The sequence below is a fragment of the Gracilinanus agilis genome, chromosome 4 (genome assembly GCF_016433145.1).
Source record: "Gracilinanus agilis isolate LMUSP501 chromosome 4, AgileGrace, whole genome shotgun sequence".
Classification (NCBI taxonomy): Eukaryota; Metazoa; Chordata; class Mammalia; order Didelphimorphia; family Didelphidae; genus Gracilinanus; species Gracilinanus agilis.
Window position 1 is genome coordinate 161847993 of NC_058133.1, and position 21459 is coordinate 161869451.

At 40.2% G+C, this 21459-nt stretch overlaps 1 protein-coding gene across 1 annotated transcript in view; it reads right to left on the minus strand.

Moving 5' to 3' along the window:
* LOC123246045 (sodium/potassium-transporting ATPase subunit alpha-2-like) overlaps positions 1-21459 on the minus strand; it is an 85500-nt gene that overhangs the window by 57050 nt on the left and 6991 nt on the right. The window contains exons 5-9 of the mRNA XM_044674998.1: positions 15854-15988; positions 14778-14895; positions 12325-12593; positions 525-723; positions 197-306 (exon numbers count right to left, since the gene is read on the minus strand). Coding sequence (XP_044530933.1) covers positions 197-306; positions 525-723; positions 12325-12593; positions 14778-14895; positions 15854-15988 — 831 coding nt within the window. The remainder of the gene's footprint in view (positions 1-196; positions 307-524; positions 724-12324; positions 12594-14777; positions 14896-15853; positions 15989-21459) is intronic.

Sequence of the window (21459 nt, forward strand, 5' to 3'; positions counted from 1 at the left end):
AGAGAGACTAGAGTCATCCCCAGGAGCATGGGTTTTGGGCACCAGGATCCCTGAGTGTCACTGGGAGCTGTTGGGCCCACCCATGGAAACAAGGGGATGAATGGCCTGGGGAGAAGACATGCATGCTGGATAACAAAGGAAGCAACTGAAGGCTGGGAGGATAGGACTTTGATATTTCCTTTCACCATCCTGATACCTTAGTGATAGGGGTGTGTTCCTGATCTGGTTTAAATTCAGCTCGGTTACAGATAGCAGCAATTAGGGCCAAGATATGCCAGGTTTTAGAATCCTGGTCAAACTTAGATCCTGAGAAAAAGAGGAATGTGTTGTGAATATGATTACAAGGAGCTAAATTGGGGAAATACCTTTATATCCTGTTTCTCATTCAAATACTTCTTAGGGTCATCATTCCTCTTCTTAAGCCCTGAATTTCTCACCCCGCCCCGCCAATTCTGCTATTCCATTCCTTCCAATTCACTCAACTGCTCCTTTCTTCCACTTTCCCCCCAAATGCTCCCAGTCACCAGTTGCATCCTCAGTGGTGTCAGCTGCATATATTTCCTTGTCAAACCAGAGGTGAGCCACAGTCATCCGGTTCTGGGTGAGGGTGCCTGTCTTGTCTGAGCAGATGGTGGAGGTGGATCCCAAGGTCTCCACAGCCTCAAGGTTCTTCACCAGACAGTTCTTCCGAGCCATTCTCTTGGCTGTCAGGGTTAGACATACCTAGGGTGAGGGTAGTAGCAGGGAGAAGGAAAGTGAAAGGAGCTTCATTTGGTACGTTTTTTTGTTTGTTTGCTTGTTTGTTTGTTTGTTTGTTTTTTGCTGGAGTTGTCACCTCAACCCCCTAACCCTTTATATCCCAGGCTCAAAGCTTTATGTTATAATAATAATAATAATAATAGCTAACATTTATATAGTGCCTAATGTGTCCCAAGAAATGTGTTAAGTGCTTTACAATTATCATCTCATTTGATTCTCACAACAACCCTGGGAGAAAACTGATACAAATAGAGGATAAGGGACTTGCCCAGGGTGACATAGCTAGAGAGCATCTAAGGTTGGATTTGAACACAAGGTCCTCCTAAAACTCCAGGACTATCACTCTGCCAACTGTGCCACCTGGCTGCCTAAAGCATCAAGAAGATACATTCAACTGCTGTCCAACCTGAGGTTTTCAGAGGGTGGCTTCCACCCAGTTAAAATCGTTCAGGTGCTTCAGAGAAATGAGCTATATGTAGTTGGAACCTAATATGATCTAGGATATGAAGAATGAAGGCAGTAGAGACCATAGATTTAATGCTGAGAGGAGGCAAGAGCTAGGAACAGAGAGAATAATATATTATTATTTGTATTATATATATTATATTTAATATATTATGCTATATGTAATAATAATAATAATAGAACATCTCATGCTTTCCTAGTTGTTTTATAGATGAAGAGAAGTTAAATGCTTTATCTAAGGTCACACAAGTAGCTGGGATTTGAACCTAGGTCCTATGACTTCAGACCCCTATGGTCTTACAGGAACACGTTTAAATATAGTGCCTACAATATTGAGTGCTAGAGTAGTTTCTGGAGGAAAACGCCAAAGAAATCGGAGGTATAGATTTCTGCCTTTCTGAATCTTAAAATTAGAAGAGGGAGCCAAGAGAAGCACACATACACATGTAGACATGCATACAGATACCCAAACACAAAAAACCCAAACAAGAAATATATCAAAGAATACATAATCTGAAAAAAAAATTATTGAAGCCCTGCAAAGAAATACCCTTTCCTTTACTGAGGTGGGAATTAAATTACTGTGGGGGCGGTACTATAAACCTGTGAATATTTTCTCTGAGGAGAGAAAGATGAGCTCTACTGAAATCAATCTGGGTAGAACTTTGCAAATGTGGCAGATTGATGCCCTGCCCCCAATCCCTGGCTTTGGAAGTTGGAAGTTGGTTGTAGGGGTTCCGAGGGGTCAGGAACCCATTAGCTTGGCATGAAAAGAGAGTTTTCGGAGATGGATCTAGGCGTGTGTAGGGAAGGGTCATCAACTGAATTTTCTCCTAAGACTAGTGTGGTAGTGGGTCAGTTGGTGTCTAAGCCAAATTCCAGTTGACAGAAGAAGGGTCTATTTATCCTGATCATTACTGACCAGACTAGGGATGCCTCTCCCCTGAAGTCCAACTTCAATCATAGCTGAAAGAGTAGAGTTAGAAGACCTGGGTGTAAGTCCTGACTTTGCCACTTATTGACTCTGTGCTTTGAGCAAGTAATTCAACTTTTCTGGATCTCAGGTTCTAAGGGAAGGTTTGACTAGATGGCTTCGAAGATCCCTTCCAGCTCTAAATCTATGATCTTGGGCTCTTGAAGGGTATGTCAATGAAGTACAAACCCTGGCAAGTCCTACCAACCTGGAAAGGCTGCAATTACCAGGTCTACCCAGGCCTAAGAGCCAATCTAGCTTAGTTTGGAAAAGCTTATCACTAAAAAACTGACTGCTAGGTGATAGATCTTTTTACTCAGAGCATAAAACCATATGGATTGAGAGTCAGGCCTGGAGATGGGAGGTCGTGGATTCAAATCTGACCTCAGATACTTCCTAGCTGTGTGATCCTGGGCAAATCACTTAACTCTAACTGTCTAGCCCTTACCATTCTTCTGCCTTGGCACCAATGCTTAGTTATCAATTCTGAGTCAGAATGTAAGTGTTTAAGAAAAAAAAAAGATACAGAGGGTTTGTTGTCTGTGTTGGTAGAAGGGGCACGTCCCATGACAATGAAATCCTAAGTCATTTACAATATTCATGTAAAAACTATTTTCCTATCTGTAGCTCAATAATTATTTACTCAGTATGTAGTTTAATATTTTTTTTTAGCTCATTTCTCTTAAGTAACAGTAAAATACCTTTTCAAAAAGTCAGCCTGGGTTTGATAATGCACTATGGAGGAAAGAAGGCAGTGTTGGAACCAAGAGAAGCCAAAAACAGGGGTGGCAGGAGAAAAACTATTAAGGCTTCTTAAGCTTTTGGGTGATGGTGAATAAAGAGCTAGTAAGAGTTTTACAATAAAAAGAGGAAGTGGTCCAAAAACTCAGGTGGGATTAGAATCCAAATGGTCCCTTTTTCTGCTTGGAGTCCTGAAGCTTTGAGTGGTAGAAATAGTATTGGTATGGTAGGCCAGAAGTTGAGTTAGGCTATGACCCTGTTGGACAATAAACATGGAGAAGATAACACAGCATCCTGTGTGAGGGAGGTAGTAAGGAGTAGGGGAGAGAGGTCTGGACACGAGATGACGGCCTGGGTTAAAATTCTGACTCAGATACTTATTAATTGTGTGACTCTGGGAAAGTCCCTTAGCTTCTTTATGACTCAGTTTCCTCATCTGTAAAATGAGAAGGTTGGACTTGATGATCTCTCAGCTCTAAATCCACAATCATATGATTCAAGGAATAAAGGACTTCCCCTGGGGAGATGACCTAAGGTGCAGTTGGGAGTTTTCTGGTAGGCAATCATCTGATAAGGAGATGAGTATATAAAAGTTAACTGTAAGTCAGTTAATATTGCTGAAGTACCTACTATATGCCTGGAAACTGACCTAAGTGCTGGGAATACAAAAAAAGAGGCAAAAGACAGTCCTTGCCCTCAAAGAGCTCACCATCTAATGAGGGGAGACAACATGCAAACAAATAATACAAAACAAGCTATAGACAGGAAAAATAGGAAGGAATTGCTAGAGGGAAAGCATCGGAATTAAGGGAGGGTGGGAAAGGCTTCCTTTAGAAAATGGAATTTTAATTGGGACTTGAAAGAATCCAGGGAAGTCAGTAGGTAGAAACAGAGAGGGAGAACATTCCAGGCATCAGAAACAGCTAGAGAAAATACTTCGATCATAAAGTTGAAGTGTCTTGTTCAAGGAACAGTAAGGTAGATCTGTGTCACTGGGTTAAAGAGTTTTTGTCAGGGAGTAAGGTATGAGAAGATTCTAAAGGTAGTTAGAAGCTAAAATTTGAAGGGCATTGAATGTCAAGCAGGCATTGAATATATTTGATCCTGGGGGCTCTAAAAAGCACTGAAGTTTGTTGAGTAGGGAGAGGGTAATGTGTTAGGTCTTTTCTTTAGGAAAACCCAGTGGAGGCTGAATGGAGAATGAATCGAAGTGAGGAGAAGCTTGAGGTAGGTAGACCCACCAGCAGGCAAACACAGTAGTCCAGGTGTGAGGTGATGAGGATGTCTGCACCAGGGTGCTGAAAGTGTTAGAGAAGGAGCTATATTCAAGAGATATTGAAATCAACAGGGCTTGGCAAACCATTGTAGATGGTGGTGGCGAGAAATAGTGAAGAGTCGAGGATTACACCTAGGTTGAAAGTCTGAGGGACTGGGATGATGGTGCCTTTGCTAGGAATAGAGAAGTTTGGAAAGGAGAGGTTTTGAGGAGAAAGATGATGAATTCAGTTTTGGACATGTTGAGTTTAAAATGTCATATGCAGGACATCCAGTTTAAGCTATCTAATAGGTACTTGGAGATGTGGATCTGGGCAGTAGCAGAGAGATTAGAGCAAGATAGGCAGATATGAGAATAGTCATCATAAGGAGGATAATTAAATCCGTGGGAGTTGATGAGTTCACAAAGGGAAGTAGTAGAAGAAAAGGGCCCAAGATTGATCCCTGTGGGACACTGAAGGTTAGAGGGCATGCTCTGGATGAGGAGCTAGCAAAGAAGACTGAGAAAGAGAGGTCATATAAGAGGGAGAACTAGGAGAGAGTGATGTCCCAGACAATTAGAGAGAGGAGATTATCAAGGAAGAGAGGGTGATCAACAGCGTCAAAGGCTGCAGAAGGGTCGACTCTAGAAAATGAAGATTGAGAAAAGGTCATTAGATCTGGTAACTGAGAAAACACTGGAAACTTTGAAGACAGTAGGTTTGGTAGAATGAAAAAGCAGGAAGCCAGATTGTAAGGGTTAGGAAGTGAGAGAAGAGAAAGCGGAGTTATCTTTTGTAGATAGCTTTTTCAGGGGTTTAGCCACAAAGGGCAGAAGAGATGGTTAGGATAATAATTACTGGGGATGGAAGGGTCAGATGGGTTTTTTGAGGATGGGGAGACATGGGCATGCTTGTAGGCCCTAGGCAAGAAGCCCATAGATAAGGAAAGATTGAAAATAAGTGACAAAATCGGGATACAGTAGGAGAAATCTGTCATAGGAAATGAGAAAAAGAAGGGAATTGCTTGAGTAGGTAGAGGGATTAGTGTTGGCAAGGAACAAAAGGCCACCTCATCATCTGAGACAGAGTTGAAGGAGGAGATGGTGGCAAAAGGCAGTGTGATATGATATAAGAAGGAGCTCTTAGTGAATGGCCTCAATTTTTTCTGTGAAATATGCAACAGTTCTTAGCTCAGTGTGAAAATAGAAGAGGAGCCATGGGAGATTTGAGGAGAGATGAAAAGGTTTGCCAGAACTGCTGTGAAGGGTGGGATTGATAGGGACATATAACAAGAAGGGCCCAGTTGAGATAGTGTAACATAAATTTGTTGTGGACCCAAGCAGAGTGGCTATGTGATTTTCTTCTCCTTCATTCAGTAACATGTTTGTAGAAGTGAAGGTGGCAGATCGTGGGAGTGATATAATGCTGAGGCTTGGCAAAGTATAACTGACAAGGAGGCTAGAGATTCAAGAGAGGAGGACAGTGGTGAGTTGAATTAGTTTACTAAAGGGTCATGAAGAGGAGAAGAGGATAGAGTGGCTAGTGTAGGAGGGATGGCTTGGGAGAGAATTTAAAGGTCAAGAAAGGGGATATCATGATATGAGTAGGAGTAGAGTTTCATAAAGGAAGGCAGAGGCAGAGGTGGAAAACCAATAGATTATAGTTGGTTAAGGGAATTTTGGAATTCTTAAACATGGAGGTGGTGTATCTGTGGGTTATGAAAAGATCTAGGATATGAGCATCCTTGTGTGTGGCTAAGGTAAGATGGAGAAGTAGGTCATGGGAAGTGAGTAGATGGAGGAACTGATTGGTTAGGGTATTTGCTAGAGAATCCATATGTATGTTAAAGTCACCTAGTATTTTGGGTAGCAACTGGAGAGGAGAGAAAAATTGTGAGTCATGAATCAAACTCATTGAGGAAGGAAGGGGAATGACCTGTAGATTTCTAGACAACAGCTACCAAGATTTTAATTTGGTGATAGAGATGAATAGCATGAACTTCAACCGAGCAGAAAGAGAACCTGGAAGTGGCAATAGGGAGTAAGGAGTATTCCAACTTTCCCAGGTGTCCAGGAAGGCTGTATTGTTAGGGGGGAAGGGAAAGACAGGTTTCAGTAATAGAAGATGGAAGGAATGGGAAAGGAAAAGTTTAAAGATAAAGGGAAGTTTGCTGTCCACAGGTCAGATTTCAAAGTCAGGTCCTTCGACTTCAAGTTCAGCATCTCTTGGCACTTCATTATATCTGTTTAATCAACATAATAAATTCAGTGTCACAACAAGGAGCCCCAAACTTCCCCACTGGCAAATACTTGACTTACATGCCAAGCAATGATAATGGCAGCCAAAAGTAAGGTTGGTTTAGAACGTTAACTTGTAAAATCTTATGGAGATGAATAATGGAAAATGACTGGCAGCTTCACTTCATAAAAAGAAGAACAGTGGACAGTAAAACCAGTTTAAGGAAAGCTTGTTATTTGACCTTAAAGAAAGAGTTGAGAAAAGTTCTGTGCTTCTCTTTACAAGAGAGGTGAGGGACTATGGGTGTAGAATATTTGCCTATACTGACAGACAACATTGTTATGTTTGTTTTGCTGAACTGCTTTTTTTCTTTCTTTTTATATCTTTGTTATAAGTGCATCAGAGTGCTGTACTGGTAGATATTGGTAGTTTTCCCATGAAACTGGGGTTGTATTGGAGGACCTCCCATGGAGCTGGAGAAAGGTGCATGGGTTTCATGGAGGGGGACATTTGTGCTCTGGATCTCTGCTAAAAAATTTCCATGACCAAAGCATCTTGAGTGGGACTTTGGGATCCATGATGGGGGTTGGGAGTAGGTCAAGCTATACCAAAGGGCTAAGCCAGGAACAACTACATACTCTATGAGTCATAAGGAATGAGGAGAAATGACTTCCAGTTTCTTTCTTCTCTGCTAGCACTTAGCCAATGCCTCTTTTGGCAAGGTGGGGGGAGAATGGTGAAGATGGGGTCTCTCTTCTCTTCCTTCCTCCCTAGAAACAATATGTTCCTGGCTAACCAGAAGACAGTATAGATCCTAGGTGAAAGGGAAATACCTGTTCTGTAAACCTACAAAATTTTTCAGGTTTTCCAGTGGAATTGTGCATCACCTATGGGAGGGGAGTGGGGGGAAGGGGAGGGAAAGAACTCACTGCTATGTACGTGGAACGGTGGAAAAAGGTTCTAAATTAATTAATAAAATTTAAAAAAAGTTTCAGGGTTTAAGTACCAACCTCTTGATGGTGTACTATAGAAATGGTGGTTTAAAGATTATATTTTAAGTATGTATACATGTGTGCTTATGAGTCTTTTGTGCTTTAAGCATTTCTTTAGTGGCAGAGGAAATAAATAGCATCGTATACCTGGTGTTTACCAGTTTGTGGAGTGAGTATTTTTTCTGGAAGGGAATAATGCTTTTCACGGGAAATTAGACATACCTAAATTTGTTGTAGAGATTCCCCCCCAGAATTCAGGAGTGGGAGAATGATGAGACAGTGCAATAATCCCCCCAATATTGAATCCAGTCTGGGATATGAGTGCTTTCTGGGTCACACACAGGTAATTCAAAGGATGTTTGCTTTGGAGACGAGATAAAAGAATGGCATATATTCAGAAATTAAGGTGATGTTAAAAAAGATTAAAAGGGGGGAAGAAAGATTGGCAAGAAGCTCAACTAAGTAAAATCATCACAGGAGCATTTAAGAATGAGACTTAAAGAACAATAAACAGATGAAAAAAAATCTACAAAGATTTTTCTTTTCAAACCCTTCCATTCTGTCTTAGTATCAATTCTAAGATAGAAGAGTGACAAGGACTAGGCAAGTGGGATTAAATGATTTGCCCAGAGTCACATAGTTAGGAAGTGTCTGAGGTCAGATTTGAACCCAGTTCCTCCTGACTCCCGATTAAGAGCTCTATCCACTGTGCTACCTAGTTGCCCTTGATGTATAGAGATTTTTATAATGAACTTTTCAGCATCAAGAACAGTAGAGCCATCATACTTTGACTATAACTTCTCAATTTAAGAGAGTCCTATAAAAGAAGGAAAAGTGGCACTAAAGAGAGCAAAAATGTGGAGAGAAGATCTGAGTTGGAATCAATTTCAAAAGTATCTGAAAGAGATAAAAATACTAAAGGTACCTCATTACTTAATGCCTTTTCAGACAAACCCATAAATCAATCAATAAACATTTATTAAGCACCTGAAATACATAGATAAAAGCAAAACAGACCTTGCCCTCAAGGAGCTTACATTCTATTGTGTGAGACAACATGTATTTATGTCTATGCAAAATATATATCTAAGGATGAGAGTCAGTTAATCAGTTGACCAATTATTATTCTCCACTTAAAGCATGTGTTAAGATGCTACACTCTGATATCTTCACCAGGTGATTATCTATTGAATCAGTCAACCATAAGATTTAGCCTAAATGCAAAAAAGTTATTGATCATTTCAAATATCTTTGAAAGCCATTGATTGAACTGGAATAACATTGAACAGTAATGGGTTGAGGAAACTTGGTCATGCTGTATGGATCATCTATAAAATATCACAATAACTTAGAATTGAGGATGTGAGTGTCTGCAGGAGAGATGCCGAGTCCCTGAATTAGAGTAGTGGCTGTGTTAGTGGAGAAAAGGGGACGATGTTAGAGATGGGGTATTGGAAGACTAGATAGGATTTGGCAACTCACTGGATATGAGGGGTCAAGGAGAGTGAGGAGGCAAGAGTGATCCTGAAGTTGAGACGAAATCCTAAGTGTGGAAGGATGTTAATGCTACTGAGAGAAATAGGATGGACTTTGAGGAAAACATAATGAATTCTGTCTTGGACATGTTGAGTTTGAGACGTCTATTGAACCTCCATTTTGTCTTATGTGTACAGCTAGGTGACTCAGTGGATAGAGAGCCAGGCCAGGAGAAGGGAGGTCCTGGATTTAAATCTGACCCCAGACACTTCCTAGTTGTGTGACCCTGAGCAAGGCACTTAATCCCAATTGCCTAGCCCTTACCACCCTTCTGGCTCAGAACCAATATTTAGTATCAATTCTAAGACAGAAGGTAAGAGTTAAAAAAAAAAAAAAAGAAAAAGAAATGTCTAATAGATAGTTGATGGTGTGGCAATGAAGCTCAGAAGAATGACTAGGGATACATATGTGAGTCATCTGTATAGAGATGATAATTAAATCCATGAAAGCTGATTAGGCTACCAAGAGGGGCCTAGGAGGGAATCTTAGGGAACTTCTACTCTTAAGATCTTGGAGGAAGATGATGATCAAGCAAAGGAAAGAGAATGTGAAATAGTTGGTTAAAGAGGAAAAGGTCCAAGAGGGAACAAAGCCACCAGAGCCAAGGGAAGAAAGCATCCAGGAGGTAAGGGTTGTTGACAAGTGTCAGAAGCTGAAAAGAGGTAAAAAAAGATGAAGAATGAGAACAGTTCATAAATTTAGCAAGAGATGACTGGTAATTTTTAAGGAGAGCAGTGTCAGGTAAGTGAGAATGGAAGGCTGATTGTGAAAGGCTGAGGAAGGGGAAAAAATGAAGGAATTAAGTGTTGACAGCTTTTTCCGGGAGTTGGCTGAGAAATATAGGTAGAAATAAATAGATTGTCACTTGATATAGAATATAGCTTGAGTGATCAGTGGAATTAAGTGAAGTTTTTTTTCTCCCAAGTTAATAAGTGAGCAGTGTATATTTATAGGCAGATTGGAAGCAAGATAGGGAAGAGATTGAAGATCAGAGACACAGGGGATGATTGTGAGAATAATATTGTGGGTTCGGGTTTGGGTTCTAATTTGAGTACAGGTTAGGAGGGGTTGGGATCAAAGGTACAGGTCGAGGGTTTGGCCTTGGGGAGAAGGACCACCTCTTCATTTGAGACCAAAATAAAAGAAATGAGAATGAGAAATGTTAGGGTTTTTTGAGATGTAAGAAGTTTGCAGCAAACACTTTCTATTTTCTCTCTTTTCTCAGTAAAGTATCAGCAAAGTTCTCAAGTAAGAAGGTGATGTGAAGGGACAATGTGGGGGGCTTGTGAGGAAGAGGGGCTGTTTAGAACAGTTCTTATTGGAAGTGCAATAGAAAATCAATAAGGGAAAAGTAAAAGATTTGCTTTACTGTAGTGGGAGGGGGGGCCGACGAGGCTAGTTAACAAAGATTTTCAGGGATCTCAGTCATTGCAATTGTAGAATTTCCTCTAGCTCCATTCAACAGCATGGGACTATGAATGGAGAATGCATATGGTAGGAATAATTCAAGGCTGGGATTGGGCAGGACAGTAGCGGCAGAACAAGGAGTCAAGGGATTTGAGGATAGTGTATAGTTGAACCTGTTAACTATAAGGTCAAGATTGAGAAGGAAAGAAGGAAAGTGATGTCGGGTCCGAGGTGAGGGTTTGGTAAAGAACTGAGAGACGGAGGGGTTGGAGGTTATGGTGAGGATGTAGAATAGGTTTAGGAGAATAAGAATAAGAGATAGAATGATAAGAAATTATGTTCAGATAATGAGATTTCACCCTTCCTGCTAATTCCCCAATTTCTGTTGAGAATATCACCATCTGTAGATTGCAACCTTGGCATCATTCTCAACTACCTTTTTTTTTCTGAAGAAAATGTGTGTGGTCTTATCTACAGACATAATATGTTTTGTGTCTGTCTCCTTCTCTCTCCTCATTTGGTTACCACTCAGTTCAAATTCTCACCTGTATTATAGCAATTAACTCCTACTATGTCCTCTTACCCCTCAAAACTCCTCATTCCAATTCATCCTCCTTATGACTGCCATATTTACATTCTGAAAGCACAAGTCTCATCACTTCACTGCCCCATTCAAGCCATTTTCTACTGTCTCTAGGATAAACCATAAACTTGGGCTTCTAAGTCCTTCTTTAATCTAGCTCAGCTGATTTCATATCTACTCACACGTACTATATTCCAGTTAAACTGACCTACTTGTTTTCTTCTCTGATGACATTCTGTCCCCATCCTCTCACCCACTTTCCACTCTACCTTTGTACAAGCTGCCTCCTATGTCTGGAATGCTCTTCCTTTTCAGCTGTTTCTTGGAATCCCTTGTTCCTTTAGAGGTTTATTTCAGGTGCTAACTCCTATAAGAAGCCTCTCCTTATCTTTCAGTTATTAATAAGTGGGAGAATAATTTATATTTATACTTACTTATCTTTAAACATGTTATTTCCTACAAGTAGAATGTAAATTTCTAGAGGACAAGAACTTGCATTTGCACCTGCTACATATCCTGACAAATAATACGTGCCTAATAAATGCCTTAAAAAAAAACACCTTACCTTCCGACTTAGAATTGATACTATGTATTGGTTCTAAGGCAGAAGAGCAGTAAGGGCTAAGCAGTAGGCACACAGCTAGGAAATGTCTGAGGCCAGATTTGAATCCAGGACCTCTTATCTCCAGGCCTGGCTCTCCATCATCGAGCTATCTAGCTGCCTTTTTAATAAATGCTTATTGAATTGAGTGAAACAAAGTAGAATATTGATGACAATCAGAGAAAAAGATTTCTTTCCTGGGTAAGAAGTTAGACTACATGATGAAGATCTCTTTCTACGTTCCTGAGCTCTAAAATTCAATTATTCTAGGCTACCATTTGACTGATGAGGAACCTGAGATCAAGAGAGATTAAATGACTTATTTAGTGTAATAGTTAGCTTCTGGCCTGGGATAAGAACCCAGTTCTTCTGATTTATCACCTAACCTTTCCTCTTTACACCATATTACATCTCATGGAAGGAAAGACATTGGGAACTAGAAGGTCATAGCAGGGTAAAGGGGTGGATGGAACAGGCGAGAGTACAATTTTGAGAGCGAAAAAATTTCTTACAACTATTCCTAGCTAGTCAGGATTTTAGAAATCATTTAGTTTCATGCCCTCATTTTACAGATAAAGAAATGGAGGTCTAGAGAATGGAAGCGATTTATTCTTAGTCTTGTAGGTAGAACGTGGAATACGATGCTGAGGCGTATGAAAACAGATATCCATCAGTACAATGCTGTGTGGAATGTCCTAGAGGTAGAGGATGAAGACCCCACTCTGCCTGAACCTTCCTCTAACCACCCCCAACTTTTACCCTTGCCTACTCACGGTGACAGTGGCCAGTAGCCCCTCAGGCACATTGGCCACAATAATGCCGATGAGGAAGATGACAGCCTGAAGCCAGGTGTAACCCAGGAAGAGGGAGAGCATGAAGAAAGTGATGCCCAGAAATATAGCCACCCCTGTGATCAGGTGGATAAAGTGTTCAATCTCAGCAGCAATAGGGGTCTGGCCAGCTTCCAAGCCAGAGGTCAATGAGGCAATGCGACCCATCACTGTACGGTCTCCGGTGCAAATCACAACGCCTATGGCTGTTCCTGTGGATAAAGTGAGGAGGATGATTACTGAATGTGCACTTTTCTTACTATGGAAAGGGCTTTTGAACTGTTCAGAGGAAATGGATAGTGTCCAAAAGTGAACCAGAGGCTCAAGTCCCTTTGAAGATCTTTCTCATTTGGAGAGGTCGTGTGGCATTATGTTTTAAAGTACCAGCCTTGGAATCAGGAAAATTTGGAGTTAAATTCTTCCTGAGACACTTTACTAGCTATGCTATCATAGGCAAGTCAATTACTCTTGGAACCCTCATTTCCTTATCCCTAAATTGGGGAGAGTAATATCTGCCTCATAGGGTGGTTGTGAGATTAAAATGAGACCATCTATGTAAAGCACTTTGCAAACTATAAAGTACTATATAAACGTAAGTTATCAGGCATCTAGCCTTTGGACTGTTTCATCAGGTGTGACAGATGGGATCTCTCCTATTCTAAAAGGTTTGGTAATACACTTCACAGTCCCTTGAGACCAATGTTTTGTTATTTAATTGCTCCTTAGATTAGTTGAGACTCTTTTTTTTTAATGCCAAACTATAAATCCATTTATTCTTATTTTTCCCTTGGTTGCTGAATATTTTTCAAGTGTCTAGAAATGGAGCCATGCAGTCTTCTTTATGATAGTAGTGTAAGGCCAAATACCTTTCTTATCTTTACTCTAGAACCTTATCTCCAAGTGTCCTAAGCCACTTGGAGCCTTTTGCATTCTAGTGGTCAGCACAAGCCATTAGAATCCATGTTTTTGTCCTTAATTAGCTTCTTCCTTTCTCTTTCACCAATACTTACACAAATATATACACTATGACACTAATAATAATAGGTGAGAAGTGAGCTTCAAATAAAAACGCTTGTAAGATCAGAGGGGGAAAAGGATCATTATTGATGAGAAAATTGGCTACCTGACCATCTGAATTTAGAATCAGGAATTCTCCTGAATGCTCACTGTACTAATTGTCATGATAATAGCATTTTTATAATGCTTTAAGGCTTTCAAATGCTTTCCTCACAACAACCCTCTAAGAGTGGCAGGTAGTGCAGATATTATTGTCCCCATTTTACAGGTGAAAACTGTGGTGAAATAACTTGCCAAGAGTCACACGAATGAATAGTAGAGCTGAGAATTGAATCCAGTCTTTTATGTCTCTAAGGTCAATATTCATTACAATACCCTCCAATTTGCTGCTTCTTCTTCTTCTTCTTCTTTTTTTTTTTTTTAAACACTTACCTTCTGTCTGGTTCTAAGACAGAAGAGCAGCAAGGGCTAGGCAATGGGGGCCAAGTGACTTGCCCAGGGTTACACAGCTAGGAAGTGTCTGAGGCTAGATTTGAACCTAGGAACTCCCATCTCTAGGCCTGGCTCTCAATCCACTGAGCTACTCAGTGGCCCCCAGCAATTTGCTTCTTATACTTTTCAATTTCTCCTTTTTTGCTGTAGCTTTCAAATCAAAAATGAAGTCATAGTGAGCACCCATGGATTCAAAGAATTTCACGGTTGGACAGGACCTCAGAAGCCCCATATAATCTATAAACAATACCTGAATAGGAACCTCATTTTAATGATCATCTAGACAAACTCTTAGGAAAACCTTTAGTGAAAGATAGGTCTCTTGTCCTATCTCCAAAGGCATCTGTTTTGATTTTGGACAGCTCTAATTGCTTGCAAGTTTTTTCATCTATTAAACCAAAATCTGCTTTCCCCACATTGCTCTTAATTCCTTCTCTAGAGCTGAAATGAATAAGTCTTCCACAGGACAGGTCTCAAGACAGTTACCATGTGTGGCCTAAGTCTTTTCTTCAGGCTAAACATTCCCAGGTCCTTCTGCTGATTCTCATATGGTATGGTCTTCATTCCCCTCACTATCTTTGCTGCTCTCTTCTGGATGAACTGTGGGTTATCAGTGTCCTTTCTGTTTGGCAGGTACATCAAATTTCCTCCTTACTACCTCAGATCCTACTTTACCTCACAAGGAGACAAATTTCCTTTCTGGGTCAGGAATTCTGGGAGGTGTTGAAATTATCTGTTGAAAAGAGTGAATGAAATGGAATCCAAACCATTCCCTTCTTGCCTGTCTTTCCTGCTCTCCTAATTAGTTAGCAATTGAGAATTTCATTACTCCTAATGGTGGTGACTCAATCTCAGTTGGATTAAGCTAGTTGTCCTACAAATTTCACCTTCCACACAGTTGGTAGAGAAGAAGCAGATGTTACGGGTTTCCAGGGGATTTGGGTCACTGTACTCAGGAGAACGGCTTTGTGGCTCTGACTCGCCAGTCAGAGATGAATTATCCACCTAGATTAGAAAAGAAAAACAGAACAACAGGTGGGCAAATATGGAATTAGACACACAAAACGACCAGTAAGTGTTTCGCAAACATCTACCGAATAGAATATTAGGTACTGGGGAGACAAAGACATCTCAACTATGATACAGGGGTGGCCTTCGAGCCCTGCAAAGCTATTCTTGTGCAAGGCAGTGTACTTCATGGGAAATATTGCTGATGCCCCTGAGTTCCTCTTCTTAAAGTCCAGACCATCTGCCATTTTGAGAGACTTTTATTCCAACTTGTATGAACATACTATCCAACTGTTGTAAACTCAAGTGCATTTGCCAAGCCTACTGCTGTTTTCCCCCCCAGAATGGATAGTTTACAGATCACATGTGTGTATACATATATATACATATCCAGAACGTATATATGTGTGTGTGCATGCGTGTGTGCATGCATGTGTGTGTATGCACATACACACAAAATGGTTTTACAAAGGAGAACTCTAGGAACCAAATACACACAGAGACCCACATACATTCTACCACGAACAGGACAAATTCTTACATAGTCACAGAATCACGGAATTTGAGAACTGGAAGGGATGACAGCAACTATTGAGCCCAACCCATGTGCAAAAAGAATCCTACTCTGACAAACCCAACAGATGATCTAGATGGAGTCTGTGTTTAAATACTACTAAAGAGGTCACAAGGTCCTAATGCACAGCCACTGAGACACACACCCTGGCAGGCACAGACATAGAGACATATATACTACCACCCCCTCTATCCCCAGGACTCTCCTCTTTTGTAATCTTCTTGGAGTTTGAGGACCAAGATCATGTTTTTCTTTTCTGGGTCTATAAACAATACCAGAGTTCTAGTGTCTCTAGTTTTGCCTCCTCCTCAACCCCCAAGATTCTCAACCCTGCCTGAAGGAAGTTAGTTCAGCTAGTACCTCTCAAGCCTACATACTCACCTTACATCCTTGAGAAGAGATGATCCGGAGATCGGCAGGGATTCGGTCTCCACCCTTTATCTCTACTACGTCTCCTAAAACCACTTCACTTACATTGATCTGTAACTTCTTTCCATCTCGTATCACAATAGCTTGCTATAGAGAGATGATTGGAAGTTGTCATCAAGGTTTTCTCCTGTGATTGGGTTCCCTCTGTAGAACTTTATCCATATGGGACTAGTCTATGGAAACTTTCATCCAATTCCTTTCCCCAATAGTAAGTTGCTAATAGAAAATTGAATCAGAACCTTTTCACCTAAAGATGTAGCTTTAGACTGTTGAGAGACATGCTGCCACACTAACATGCTAAAGATAGCTTTGGGGCTGCTTGGTTCCCCAAACTTTTCCATTAACCATCTCTACTCAGATTTCTCTTGCCTATGGCTAACATGTTCCTCCAGCTACTTTCTCCATTTCTTACTCCTTGAATTCCTGGAATCCAGGCACATTAAATTAGGTACAATCTCTTTCCTCTTGCTATCTCATTTCCCTCAGTGTCTATTCTCATTCCTAGGTACATGGATTTCCATTGCCACTCCCAGATACTTCCTCAGTTATCATACAGGACTTAAAGATCCAAGGTGGAAGGAGCTCTTAGATTTGTTGATGCTAAAAGCCCATCAGGACTTACTTTAGCATCTAAGAAGGGAACTACATAACTTGGGTCATGTAATACTGTTTGGATCAGCATAACTATGGCTAGATCAAGAGACCTCTGACTAGTTGCCTATGCCCTCTTTCCTGGGTGGCTGGGACAGCTGCTGCAGAATAACTTCACCACACTCTTCCCTAGACTGTGGCTCCATAAGTGTTCTGAGCTGGTTCTGACTTTGAAAGGGAAGGTAGGACTTCTATTTGTTAGCTGAGGAAGATTCTTTTAAAAGAGATCTGTTTCAGGGAATATCTGGATTGGTTGGTTTCTCTTTTGAGGGTTTCTCTCTGCTGGGAGAAACCAAGATAATTTTTTTGTTGATGTTGGGGAGGGGTTCTTTGTTATGGAAGTCTGTGGTGTGGTTTCTGTTTGGGGGTTCCCCCCTTAATCATTGGAAGACCTAAATGCCTTTGTTTTCAACTCTGTAACTGGATTGAAAGGCTGAGGTAGGAAAGATGGACCCTATCTCTTTGCTTGCAGAATCTAACCATGTGACACTCCTGTTCAAGAAACTTCCGTGGCTCCCTTTCGCCTCTAAGATAAAATATTGACTTCTTCATATTCAAAACCCCTCACCATCTGGTTCCAACTCTTGTCTCTATAGACTGATTTCACAAACTGTTTTATAAATCCCCTTATATATTCTACATTCCAGACAAACTGACCTACTTACAGTTCATGTACTACATTATTTGTCTTCTCTCTGAATCTTTACATAGTCTGTGCCCTATGCAGGAAATACTCTTTCTTTTCACCCCTCCACCTCTTGGAATTTCTATCTCCCTTAAAGGCTTGACTCAAATGCTACATCCTATAAGAGGTCTTTCCAATCACTCAGTTGTCATCTTTTCACTCCCCACCCCAAATTACGTTGACTTTACCGTGTAGATATAATTTATATTTCCTTATCCATGTCCATACTTTTTCTCTCCTATAAAATTCATGCTCATTTGGGGGGCATTTTAGGAAAAGAAATATTTCATTTTTGTCTTGCATCCCTAGCTTCTAACCAAAGGCCTAGGATGGAAAAGCACTTAATGCTTGAATAATAATGCTATTTGTATGATGCTTTAAGATTTTTAAAGCAATGTATATGTATTATTATCTCATTTGATGCTTAGAACAACAAAATAATTTTCATATTATCATTTTAACCTTATCACCTTTGCTCTCCTGGTTACACTCCTTTAGCTACTGTTTTGCTTGTCAATGACATACTTCTCACTTCATGATGTGTGCTTAGAGCATACAATAATACTATAGGAGCTTAAGATTACATTGGCTTTTTTTTGGACTGTCACATCTCATTTCTGTCCCATAGTGAATTTGTAGTCCTGAATCTCAGGTGTATTTTTCACATGATCTACTTCTGAGATACCTCCCTGCATTTGATACTTATACAATTGATTTTTGGTCTCCACATTTAGGACTTTACATTTTTGCCTATTGCATTTTATTTTGTTAGCTTCAGTTTACCCAATCCATCCTGTCAAGATCTTTTTGAACCTGTATTCTTTTATTCAATAATTCATTATGTACTTATATATGGGTGTGTATAATACAATTTACATATATGTATATATAAATGTATAATTCATATAAAATTTCTGTCATTTTCAGTTTTGATAGTCAACTGTGCCTTCACCCAATTCATTGTAAAAAATGTTAAATAAGACATTTTCAAGATCAAAGCCTTGACGCAATCCATTAGAGACTCTACTCTCTAGGTTGACATCAATCCTACTCTTTGTACCCTATTATTAAACCAGATCAAAACTTGCTTGATCCACCTGTCTTTTTAGTAATGACAGAGAGTCTTTGTCCATTGCACTGCAGTCCTATTTTACTAGTCTACTAATTCTGCATAAAAAGTTAATGAGGTTAGTCTGTCATGGCATCTCATGAGTTACAAAGGCCATTGTAAGTCATGTAGTCTAATTTCCTGACCAGGAATGTTTTATCTAGCTTCCTTAATAGACAGTAATCTAGCCTCTAACTGAACACTTTCAGTGATAAAGTACGGTGGACTTATTATTATTAATGAACTCATGCTTATTATCATTTTTTCTCTTTCAAGAGCTTATAAAATAGCCCTTTACCAATCTTGTTCTAAAATTTATCAGGAGTCAACAGATAGCTTATAATCTATAGTTCATCCCCTTTTTGAAATGTGGGATATTTGTTTTCTTCAATCCCTTACAACTATTCCATTTATCTGAATTCCTCAAAGATCCTGATGGAATCTAGAAATCACACTGCAGCAGAGAAACAGCAAAATAGGAGGAAGAAATTTCATAAGTGGGAAGAAAAAAAATGGGGGGGTGGGTTAATAGTATAGCAGACCTTAAAAAAAACCCAAAATTTCAAGAAAACAAGATAAGGGGTACAGCTAGGTGTCTCAGTGGATTGAGAGCCAGACCTGGAGACTGGAGGTCCTCAGTTCACATAAGAGACTTCCTAGCTGTATGACCCTGGGCGAGTCACTTAGCCCTCATTGCCTAGCCCGTCTGCCTTAGAACCAATACATGTATTGATTTTAAGAAGGAAGATAAGGGTTTTATAAAAGAAAAAGAAAACAGGTTAGGATGAAGAAACCTTAAAAAAAACTTCAAGAAAATAGCATAGGATGAAGAATCTTTAAAACAATAGTATAGCAGGAATGATGAAGGGAATTCCAGAACTGCTGGTCTGTGGCATCAACCATAGAAATGGACAATGCTGTGGCCCCTTGCCAAAGGACATGTGCCTCACTGAGGGGACAAAGCAACTTCAGATTGAATCCCAAGACTAGGAGTTGTAGATGATTAGAGACTGAGTCAAAAAAAGCAGTTAGGTAACACAGTAAATAGAGTGCTGGGTTTGGAGTCAGAAAAACTTGAGCTCAAATCTCACACTAGTTATGTGACCCTGGGCAAGTCACTTAACCCTATTTGCCTGGGTTTCCTCAACTGTAAAATGAACTGGAAAAGGAGAAGATAACCTATTCCAGTATCTTTGCCAAGAAAACCCCAAATGGGATCATGAAGAATCAGACATAAATGAAAACAATTTAGCAACAAAGTTAGCCACTTACTCTGTGGTATCTAAGAAGAGTGAGTACAAGCAGTTCTGTTTCTTTGGGGTACTTCTCTTTTTGGAACTCTTCTAATGTTTTTTTTTTCCCTTTGGATGTTCAGCAATGGGGAAAAGAGGATTTCTCTCCTCTTCCCACTCTCAAGGGCATTGGAGATTATACCCAGATGGCAGTGGGAACACATTCTTGTCTAGGTAGGCCTGATACAAGACTTCCAATTCCTAGTTGCCTCTCTGTTTTTTCCTTGGGCATGAGTCAACAACCATGGATCCGTGGATATTTGAATCCTTGTGTCATTCTCCTGGGCTTGTAGAGATTAGAAAAAGCAGCTCATAAACTGCTAACAAAGTTGGGGCAGCAGTCAACTGCTTGAGAAACTGCTCAGGAGAGTTTCAGAGTTAGAAAACTACACCCTAAGTTAATGAGTTTGTAGATTAAATTTGTGGGGCTTTGAACTATAATAAGAAATACAAGGGGATATTGGGAATTTCCAGTGATCATTTGGATTCCAGAATTCATCTAGAAAGATTCAATTATCCCTACAGGAGTTAGGGCAATGGTGGTAGTTTTGCCACTTTGTTGAGAAAGACTTTCTATTTCTCCTATTTATGACTTTGATATGGAGGGGAATGATGAGGGGGAAGGGAAATGTTGAATGCCTCTTCTCTACAAAGGTCCTCTACTACCTGCAGCACAAGGAATTGGTTTATCACTGCTAAAAGGCACTCAGCTACTCCAAAGCTTAATGTCACATCCCCTAAAAGCCTGATTTCAGCTAATAAATGTACAACTCTATACTATGTTTTTCCCTTTGGGTCCCACCTGAGTGGAATGGAGATAAGAATCTCAGTGGGATGGGAGCTGTGAAATATATTCATGATTTCTCACTTTTAAATCATAGATTGGGCCAAAGAAGAGCCCAGCAGGCACTGTGATGTTGGGAGTGCTTTCCAGTGTATGTGCAGAAATCCAAGTGAACTGTCTAACTCTGGGCATGCTTGAAAGAGGTCTATGCCAAAATAGCCTGACCTCAGGGCACCACCTGGTGGCATGTTAGGTTCCCAGGGGTGACTGCTACCAGAGGTCTTGAGAACAGGGACTGCTTTGTTTTTTTTTAAATCTGGTTTTGTGGCACTGTGCCTGGCACATGGTAGACTCTTAATAATGTTTTCTGACTTGACTCTAAACTAGGGGTTTATTATGACTTAGACTATCAAGTGAACAGAGAAGAGTAACATAAAAGACATGGAAGAGTAAGAAGGGGTCAGGTGGAAAGGAGCTTTAAATGCTAAATGGAGGAGTTTATATTTAATCCTAGAAGGAATAGGAAGCCACTGTAGTTTGAGTAGAGGGTTGATATGCTTAAGGAAAATAACTTTGGAAGTTTTTTGAAGAATGGATGGGAAGGGGGACAGACTAGAAGGAGGGAGAAAAATCAGTAGGCTATTAGAATAGTTCAGGCGAGAAGTGATGGGGGCCTGAACTAGAGTAGTGACTGTATGAGTATAGAGAAGAGGATTTTGTAGAGCTATGATTGACAAGATTTGGTATCTGATGGGATATGTGTAGTGAGGAAGAGTAGGGAATTGAGGTTGGTACCTTTAGGGTTCTAGAAGGCACTTTAGTGATTGCTAATAGGAAAATTCAAATGTTTTTCAGGAAAAGACAATGAGTTCTGATGGGATGCGTTGTGTTGGAGATGCCTAAGAAATACTGATTTTGAAATGTCCTGGAGGAAATCACCATTGGTGACTAAAGCTCAAGAGAAAGACAAGAGATGGACATATTAAACTTAAGATCATTTGCATAGGACTATCTAATCATCAAGTATGTTGGAAATTG